Genomic DNA, 9,523 nt, shown 5'->3' with positions numbered 1-9,523 from the left:
GGTGCGGTCCTTAATGTTAATTTATCAAACTTATCAAATTTATCAAAGTATAAAAAGAGCCCTTGGTCGTATTGCATGATTTTCCTCAGCAGATGGAGTTTCCCAGTTGTAATCGTGCAGCAATTTAAAGAAAGAAAAATAAAACTCCACAACACCTGGGAAAACTGCAAGTTCTGATAAGAAATAAGTGATGTGATTGAAAACTCCACAACAGCTGCTAAAAGGAGCTTCCACTGAATCTCAAGTTCATACACATATTTATGTCAGATTTAATTTCAAAGGTTTGGTCAGAGCTCACTTTTACCCAAAAGCCCCAATTTCTTTTCACTCTATACTTAGATACTAACACTTAAACAGTGTTTCGCCCCTACTTAAGATAAACATCTAAGTGGTGTTACAAGCCTGCTGCTGTGCAGGACCTAACAACTGTAATTTACCATATCTTGGCCCCTTAGACTGAGATGATTATATTCTAAGAGTACAGGCTGAACACTGCCACTGATGCTCAGACCTAAAACAACAACAACCTAACCTGCACATGTATTCTGCTCCTTGATTAGGCTGAGAAGGCAGCTGATAGACGAGTAAGAGGATACTTAAGGATGTTGCCATGCAGCAGTCGCTCCACTTAGCAGCTGTAGTAGAAGAGTGAGACAGTAATGGAAGATTAGAAGCCAAGTTTCTGAGAAAACAAACACATAATGAACTTACAATCATAGACTACCTATGCATTCACGCTTTCTATTTTCAAGGCTCATGGGAGATGTGGTGTTGGGAATCAGGGTGCAAATTACTTCTCTGTCTTAACATCAAATAGTCCAACTAATAACAGCACCAACCAGTCTGAACTCCTCTGCCTTTTCTCTGATGTGCACACAACCCCCTGCACCCCATCTGAAATTGACTTGCAGTTTCACAAATTCATAATGAGTTTAAGATACTGGAATGAGTTATTGATTATAGACCCGAGCAACTGACATGCATGAACATGTTTGACTGGAGGTGAGGGTGGAGGTTGAAGACCGCAATTAAAACAGAAAGGACTTTTAGCCCACTAATCGTGTGATCAAAGCTTAAAATCTTGCATGTCTGGACTCATGTGTACATGTGTACATCTTCCAGATGTTGATGATGTGGTCAGTGCAGCAGTGATAAATCACACTCACACTCGTTGGTGCTTGAGGTTTCACATTACTCGTCTCCCACAGGCGCCCACGTTTCTGCTGGAGCATTAGGGCCGTGACAGAAGCTGCGAAGCACTGGCCTGGAACTGCTGCTCGGGAGCACGCTGAAAGGCTGAACAGCCTCAGATGAATAGATGGTAATTAATATACATAGCACCCGCGAGACCGCTGTACAGTCTCAGGACAAATTACTCCATCAATAAGGTGGGCTGCAGACACAATGAGAGACAGAGAGGATGAGAAGAAGGGGGGAGAAATCTGTAAGGCCAAGCAACTCTGGGTGTTTGACTGTGGAAGCATAGTGATAGGATTCTGAGGAAAAGAGCCAAAGACTAAAATCCTGCCTCCCAGTGAGAGCCGGTGTTAGAGGGTAAAAACTTGGGAGGAAAGGTCCAGAGATAAGGAAAGATTTAGTGTAGCACCCTGAAACCAAATGGTATCAGTATCTGAACACCTCGGCATCAAAGTCACATTAAAAAAGGAAGCAGGCTCTGTGGCAGGGAGATGATAAAGTTGAATTTAATATTCACAATCAAACACTGCCAATTAGATTTCCACTGGCTTTTAAGAAATCCAATATCTCTAGACAATTACTCTTCTCTCTTCTTCACTTCTCATCTTCTCTAGTTTTTCTGTGTGCGCATCCCATAATGATGAAACAAGGTTTCAAGATATTTCGGGAAGAAGATCAATGGGAGGAAACACATAACTTGTATATGATGAAAAATCCTTTGCCTATAATCCTCTTCTCTGATTGGCCCATACAGTTTGTCCACCAGCGTATCCCAGCATTCCTCTGGGTCATCATCTCATTCCCACAAATATCTCTCTGGACGTTACACCTCTGTTTCCCCATCCCACAGTGGGACATTGAGAGGCAGATTATCAAATTGTTTGGACATTTGAACATTAATCTGCCTGAGGGCACAGTCCGGATTACTAGCGCTGCACTCCCTTGTGAACCTGGAAGGACTCACACTCACACACATGCTCTGGTCAGTTAGGCTACATGTTGTGGTCTCTGACACATCAAAGGCTCAAACAAGACGCTTGAAAAGATACAGAGCAGCAGAAAAACACATGACGAGTCCCACAGTGGCTCCAAGAGAACATGAAGGCTTTGGTTTGAGATTCAAAGTGAAAGACGAGCAGCTCTGAGACATATGACTGAATCCTTGTGGATCCGGCGCCGTTCCTCTTCAAACACAGGTTTTACAGTGTCAGCACTGCGCTGCAGGGCGGGCAGGTTGTCCTGTGAGGCTGTCTGACAAATGAGGGCTGTTGGTGCAGGCCCACTGATATACTCTCAGGGTGGCAGCTGCTTGTTTTGTGCATGATAATGTTTTTCAGAGTCTTTTTAATTGTTTTATTTAAAGCAGCATGTAGAGATAAAGTTAATGAAGTAGTGAAAATGCCAGACTAAATAAAAATGAGAGTAAAACAGTTTGAATCTGTTATATTTTATGGGCTCACTTTATTCTGTACATACACCATAAAGCCTCAGAGGGGAGTTGTGCTGCTGGGTCAGCAACACGGAGAGGAGCTAAACACTTGTCAGTGCGTGCATAATTTAGCCTCATATAACACTCACTCACAAGGCAAAAAACATATTTTATGCTAAAGTAATTTTTTAATCCAACATATATTATGCAGAGTAAATACACTATACTCTATGTAGTTCAGTTTAACATTTAGTTTACACAATGTGCCTGTCCCCTGTGTATGAATAATTAGAGGTGCTGATGTTGTTCCATAGAGGGTTGATTCAGTGAAGCCCAGCTCTTCATAAAGAGCTCAACAGAACAGCTGCAACATAAAACACGACCTCTTGTGTTTGCACTTTCCTATAATATTGTATGACTTTTGGTGCATGTAAACAGTCTACAAAGTCAAAAGACTCAAGGTACATGCTGAACAGAAAAGGTGCTGACTCTGTCAGGCCATAATCCACTCTTCTTTTCTTTACTCTTTGTCAAATGTCTTTTGGACATGAAATTTCACCATTTGCTAACTTGAGACTAAAATTGATTTGTTTTGTTACCTGAAACTGGGGTTGCTAAGGAATCAAGCCTGTGCCTTTAGTGGATTAAAAAGGTTGAGTATGCTTTAAAAAATTGTTTGTAAGAAGACATCTCAACATGTCTTGGAGAAAATATATTTATAACCAAACGCTCAACCTCAAAAAGCCTGTCATCGTGGAGAGAAGGACTCAATGAAACAGACAACAACGGAGGGAATAAGCGTACACTTTCAAAAGCTGCTGGGGTTTTGTACTTGGTTATATGTGCAAGTGACGAGTGAAAAAGGAGAGCTCTCTTACCTCCGTTCACACAGCCAGCTGTTATGTGAATTGGATACAACTGTCAGATTGTCAGCTTTGAACCACCAAGGCCTTAAGAGAGACTCAAGTCCAACTCTGAAGTCTGCCACTCTGCAAACAGGAATGTGAGACGTTAACATCACAGTTTTTTCACAATGACTGTAAACCAAAGCAAAGTAATTAAATCCAATATTAATTCAATCCCCGTTAGTCATTCAAGCCTGTGACTTCCAAACAGACTACAGTTAATGTTGTTTCACGCTCCACCATCTTCAGTGAGGGAGGGCATGGAGCAGCTCCCACTGGGTGCTGAACAGTCAGTGCGTCCTCTGAGCACAGTCCCCATTATGTAAGGACAAAAGGGGACAAAGAGCTTCACCAAGCTCAGATCTCTCCAGTGCCTGAATTTGGAACGTAGATATCCGGGAGCAATGTTTGCTCACTTTATTGGGCTCAATGTGCCCACAGGAGGCTCGCGTTGCCCTTGACACATTCTTTAAGACTTTGGGCCAAATTTGGCACACTTTCTGTTATTGCCTCAACACTAGCTTTCAACTTTTATTGACATTAATGGGGGAAATATGTCAATCTTCAGACTCATTTAGATAATGTTAGGCTTAATTTGGAAGAATCAATTATCCAAATCAAATGCTTTTCAATCAGCGGTAATTGAAAGGACTGTTGACACAAATGGTGAACTCCAACCAGTGGTGAGGCTGCATCCTTGGGACTAATGAGCAGTGACAAATCAACGGAGTGAGTGTGTGCATTTGGTCAATTAAGTCTGCAGACAAACTCATTATAAGTAAGATTAACAGTACACATGACACCACTGTAATGTTCAGTATGTGCACTTTCTACTGGACTATGAATCCACAAACACGCATGCATAACAAAATGTACAATTTGTAACATGAACAACTTAACAATTTAAAAATCAGGGAGATTCTAGTCAAGATTAAAGTATAATCACCTGGAGAAAAATGTTCAACATCCCAAATGTAATGTAGTTTTGTAACAAGTCTAAGACGCTGCAGCCAGGCTAGCAGCTGTGGGAGGTTGACATGCACGGCCACAACAGTGCTCTAAGCTAAATGCTAATGTAAAGTACGCTAACACACTGAAAAGAGACCACACAGCATGCTGATGTTGAGCAGGTATGATGTTTATAATGTCCACCATCTTCGTTTGTCTGTGTTTTGCACATCAACAAGAAGGACAACCGATATGACCACACAGAGCCAGCATGCCTGAAAACTCTTCTAATGATAGGATGGTAATGTCTTGTATCTCTGGTGATTTGTAGGTTACATAATTGGTAAAAGTGATAGATATCTTCAGATACCTTGATGGTTGTGAGATAGTCAAAAAATACTTGATTAATTAAACATGATTTGTGTCATTATATAAGAGAATGATGAGGGATGATGATGCATCACATGTTGACACCTTTGCCTTTATCATGCTCAGCCAACCCACGACAAAGGTAACGGACCTCATGTCCAATTCAGTGTGATTATGGGTAGGCCTACAGCGATGTGTGATTCAGCTGGAAAAGTCCCAGCAAAGGTATGAGTCAACATTGCCACTAGTCTGTTTACCGACACTCAAAGTGGCCTGCTACCACCTCACCCTGATGTAAAAGGGTCATCTTCCTTTTCCCCTTTGTTGGTGGCCTATTTGCGTTAAATGGTGAGTTTGCCTTAAAGCTCCACCCCAAACAAACACAGCATCAGGATACCTACTGTACTCCCCTTCATATATACCTATCTACCATAACCTAGCTATATACAGTACTGTAGGCTGACAAAAGATGCACTGTATGGCATTTATATGAATGATATAAAGAAATAATCAACAAAATGGCTGTGTGCGTAATAAGTGCTTGATAAAGCAGGTGGGCCTGATGGTCAGCTTATGAAAAGGGAATATGACTGAATGAGACTTCATCTATAGAACAGAGCTGATGAAGTCCATCTCCAAAGTACAGTGGCGCCCTCTGCTGATGAAATATGAAACAGGATTTAAAGACAGACTAGAAGAAGAGAATGCAAAGCATCTAAAATTAAATGTTCACATTTTTGTCACTTTTTGTGTATATATTCTAAATGCAGAAACAGATCTGCACCTTTTATTTATAGAGGTGTTACCTTATTGTAACCCATTGTACCTATAGGACTGATGCACTGTAATTATGTTGATACCAGATAAGATACGATTTTTTAATCAGGTTTTTCTGACATAGTTTACAGTGTACCACAACCTGTGGCCTTCTTTTCTCTTCTCAACGCTCTCCTGGGATGTGACAGCTGAATGGTGCGTGGTAGGCTAATGTCAACTCTGCCTCAGTCAACGCCTCTGAATGACACTCAATGCTTTTTGTTTTTTCATTCCCCAGCACCTGTGCTTGGCTGTCAGACAGTTTAGAGCGTGACTCTCCTGCCATCTCAGAACAGGAACAACGGGCCTCTCTGACAAAGGTTTCCCAACGCTGCCCAAGGGACCTCAAATGTGGAGGCAGGTAGGTCTTTATTTCAATCAGGCCAAAGGTTATGCTTCGTCAAAGTAGAAGCTAGACAACAGGATAATAGTAACACGAGGCATTTTCCTTTGTGTGTATTATTTATATGCAGTGTGTATCCACCTGTCTCTACAGTGTTGCCTCATCTATTAATAGTGGCTAGGACATTAGCTCAACGTCCATTTAGAAATGTCATGTAAGACATAAGGGCCTCACAGCATTCATCTGTAAATGTGAAGGTCAAGAAGTTGCTTCAGTTTTATTCATAAACTGGAGAAGGTGACCTTTTGCTTGTATTGTTTTGCACAGCCAAAAGAAGCACTGATGAGACCACAGAAATAACGTAGTTTTGAAGAGCACTAATAAGCACAATGGCACCAACATTGTGAGCCACTGCATCGTTCTGTTTTTGGAGGGTAACAGCTGGCAAAATACGTGTTTCTAAAACAAATGTCAGCAATCCATAAACCAAACTGGCCTCTAACTGCATATTTATGTGAAATGTATATGTCTAAATATGCTTAATCATTTGAAAAACAAACATGTTTTGAGCTACCTCAGTCTTCCTCTCTCTCAGGGAAGGGATGGACGAAAGCTATGAGACATTTGAAGAGGAGTTAGGGCCAACAAGAGCAGATCCTCCTCCACAGAAGCCTGTTCGACAGATCCACAGACCAGGTGGCAACGCACACACACACACACACACACACACACACACACACATAGAGAGATAATTTGAAATGCATATAAAAGCTATCATCCTTTGTGCATATATTGTACGACTATAAATACTTGGGAGCAGCAGCCAGGGGAAGTACTGAAATACGACTCCTGGTCAAAAGCAACACAGTGATAATGCACCTCAGCTGTGTTGGATGCTTGGTCAAATCATCTCACCAGTCTATGTGGTTTAAACACACACAGTTATACTACAGTATTTGTTGAAATGATGCACTCTAAACATAAACATGCCTTGATTGTCGATGTTATCATGCTGATGTAGGCCTATGTGTTTACTCTAAGCACCTTTGTACTCAGTACAGACAAATAACTGCTAGTGGTGTATCTGCAGTATAACATAGACTTTGGCACAGTGGACTTTTTGTTGTTGTTGTTGTTGTGTGTAAATTAGGTTAATAAAATTAGACATATGTTTTGGCAAAATGAATGTACGCATGAGGACAAATTAGCTCCAGATTGAGAGAATGGCTGTTTGGACTTTTGTTTGTTTATGGTTTATAATCTGTAAATCTCCATCTGTTTCAGAAATGTATGCTCCAAGAAAAATTAGAGAGGTTAGTTGGACCAACAAGAACAATTTTTTTTTTGTATTGCACACATTTCCCTAATATCTCTGTCCCTCAAAGCTAAATGTTGTCTTCCAACAGGAAATGGCTTCAGTTTCAAAACAACCAAGAGCAGAACTCAAGACTTTACCCAGAGAGCCCAGCTTCCCCAGAACAAGTGAGCCACCCCTATCCTTCTCTGTGACCCCAGACAGCTTTTTGCAAAGAGTTCAGTATTTGGGGAAATATGTTGATTTACTCTGGGAGACTACTTTCATGACATCTCTTTTACACTTTGTTTTTTTTAATGAATGAAACCATGTACCGGTAGGCTATGTTGTATATTGGAATAGATCTTGTTTTTGTTTGACAGGCTGCTGGCTGCAATTCACATTGACCAAAAAACCTTGAGGGGTTTAAAGCTTTTGTGTGCAAGAGAGAAAACCAGTTCATTTCCAAATCTTACTTGCATTCTGCCATGTTCTTTTTTTTTTCTCACCCCCTTCCAGCATCCTTGCAAAAAGCCTTGTCCATCCAAAACCTGACACAGATTGAGACACCATGGGAGAATGTCACTCTGAACCGATGTCTGTTTGTGGCTATCACCGTCCTTGTGCTCACTTCAGGCTTACAGAGGCTCCATGGCAAGTAGTCTAGTTAGAAGTGAAGTGTGAGGTACAGAAACCGCAGGCCTGGTGTAACCGGGTGCTTTATTTTAAAAACAGAAACGTTGCGTGGTCAGGGGACTGTAGAGGAGGAGGAAGAAGGCGTTGGACTGGTGACGAGACGATCAGGCGGATTACGACACAGAGGGCAACCACTGGAGGTGAATTAGTATTGGTTGCTTTGTAATTCAATCTTTAAATGAAGACCTCATCATTTACAGTGTACAGTACAATGTGTTCTCTCCCCCTCTAGCCTGAAACATCTCTGTGGGAAGTCATGTTTTGGTGGCTGCCAGACTTTGATGACGAAGAGGACGAGGATGAGGATGAGGAGGAGGACGATGGAAAAGTCAAAAGAGGGCGGTCAAAGAAAGGAGCGATGGCTCGAACATCAAGAGGTCTCAGAAACAAGCCGCTGCCAAAAAACCTCATGAAACAAAAGGATGGGAAATTAAAGGACAGGAGAGCCAAGAAAACCAGGGCTGATGAAACCAAAGAAAAGAAAGAGAGAGATAAAGAGAACGACCTGGTGGAGGAGGCAGATGAAGACGAAGGTGAAGGTGACACAACACCCAAGAAGAGTAAAAAGTTGGAAGACAAGAAAGAGAAGAAAAAATCTCAAAAGGGATGAGTTGCTTCTTTGCGTCAGGCACCAATTAATTTCTAGTTCATCTATATTGATTATTGACATTTGCCAAAGGAGGTAGAATTGGATTTAGTGCTATAGATTTTCTCTGTCAAACCACGATTATGCTGATAAATATTGAGATAACAGGTATTTAACAGGATGACTCATAAACTTTTAAAACACATTGATTTATTGAACTTTAAATAAAAATAGATTTTAAAACAAGCATTGTGTAAATGTAGTTTTTCCCAGTTCTACACAATGTAAGTGGGATTGCAGTCAAATTGTGTTTGGTTTCTCCTGACTTTATATGAAAACGGTGTCATAAAGTAAAGTAATTGCTCGCCAAAATAGTTCCATCCATGGGAAAATACCCTTACATGCCTGACGTGACGTTAAGCCAATATACATGATTATACAGTAACACTAGTATCATATCCAGTGCTTTTGTGTGTTTGATATTCCTACAATCTTTTTCATTCTTAAAAAACAAACCTTTAATTAACATGATTTGCAGATGGGTCAGGCTATAGCCTACATAAAATAAAGAAATGATTATATCCACAAGATTTATATACCCTAGATCATAACCACCTAGAAATGCTGTTAAAGGGCTATTACAATTCATAAAACTCAGTTTGCTTGCCAAAAATGATTATAGCATCACCATCTACCTTGATAAGTTTTTTTTCTGCCTCAAAATGATTTCATGTCATCCATGAGGGTTATTCTGTTATACTTCACCCGGTCCATTTCATCTGTCGGAAAGCCTGTCGGGGAAGAGCTCTTTCTTACAGCCACACAAAATATTTTTCAAGGCAATGAGTCTGGAGTCTCAGATAATCAGAGAAAAACTTCATAGCAATTCTGGAGAAAATTGCTAACAATGACCAAGCTATTAAAAAAGGTCAACTTCCAT

At 40.8% G+C, this 9,523-nt stretch overlaps 1 protein-coding gene across 1 annotated transcript; it reads left to right on the top strand.

The window, feature by feature from the left end:
- Positions 1-5,826: 5,826 nt before the first annotated feature.
- LOC146971292 (uncharacterized) lies at positions 5,827-8,822 on the top strand. Its single transcript, XM_085805845.1, has 7 exons — positions 5,827-6,025; positions 6,603-6,703; positions 7,292-7,320; positions 7,414-7,489; positions 7,821-7,955; positions 8,037-8,137; positions 8,230-8,822. The coding sequence occupies exons 1-7, from the start codon at positions 5,877-5,879 to the stop codon at positions 8,605-8,607; spliced, it is 969 nt and encodes a 322-aa protein (XP_085661971.1). The 5' UTR covers positions 5,827-5,876; the 3' UTR covers positions 8,608-8,822.
- The last annotated feature ends 701 nt before the right edge of the window (positions 8,823-9,523 follow it).

The sequence above is a fragment of the Trachurus japonicus genome, chromosome 17 (genome assembly GCF_045865225.1).
Source record: "Trachurus japonicus isolate A0001 chromosome 17, Traja_1.0".
Lineage (NCBI taxonomy): Eukaryota > Metazoa > Chordata > Actinopteri > Carangiformes > Carangidae > Trachurus > Trachurus japonicus.
Note: the sequence above shows the minus strand (reverse complement) of the source record. Positions and strands in the feature narration are given on the sequence as shown.

Bases quoted from the DNA above. Each gene is read 5' to 3' on its own strand.
- LOC146971292 (XM_085805845.1), top strand. From the start codon at position 5,877: ATGCTTTTTGTTTTTTCATTCCCCAGCACCTGTGCTTGGCTGTCAGAC. The intron at 6,026-6,602 runs GTAGGTCTTTAT...CCTCTCTCTCAG, and splicing joins GACCTCAAATGTGGAGGCAG to GGAAGGGATGGACGAAAGCT. The intron at 8,138-8,229 runs GTGAATTAGTAT...CTCCCCCTCTAG, and splicing joins ACAGAGGGCAACCACTGGAG to CCTGAAACATCTCTGTGGGA.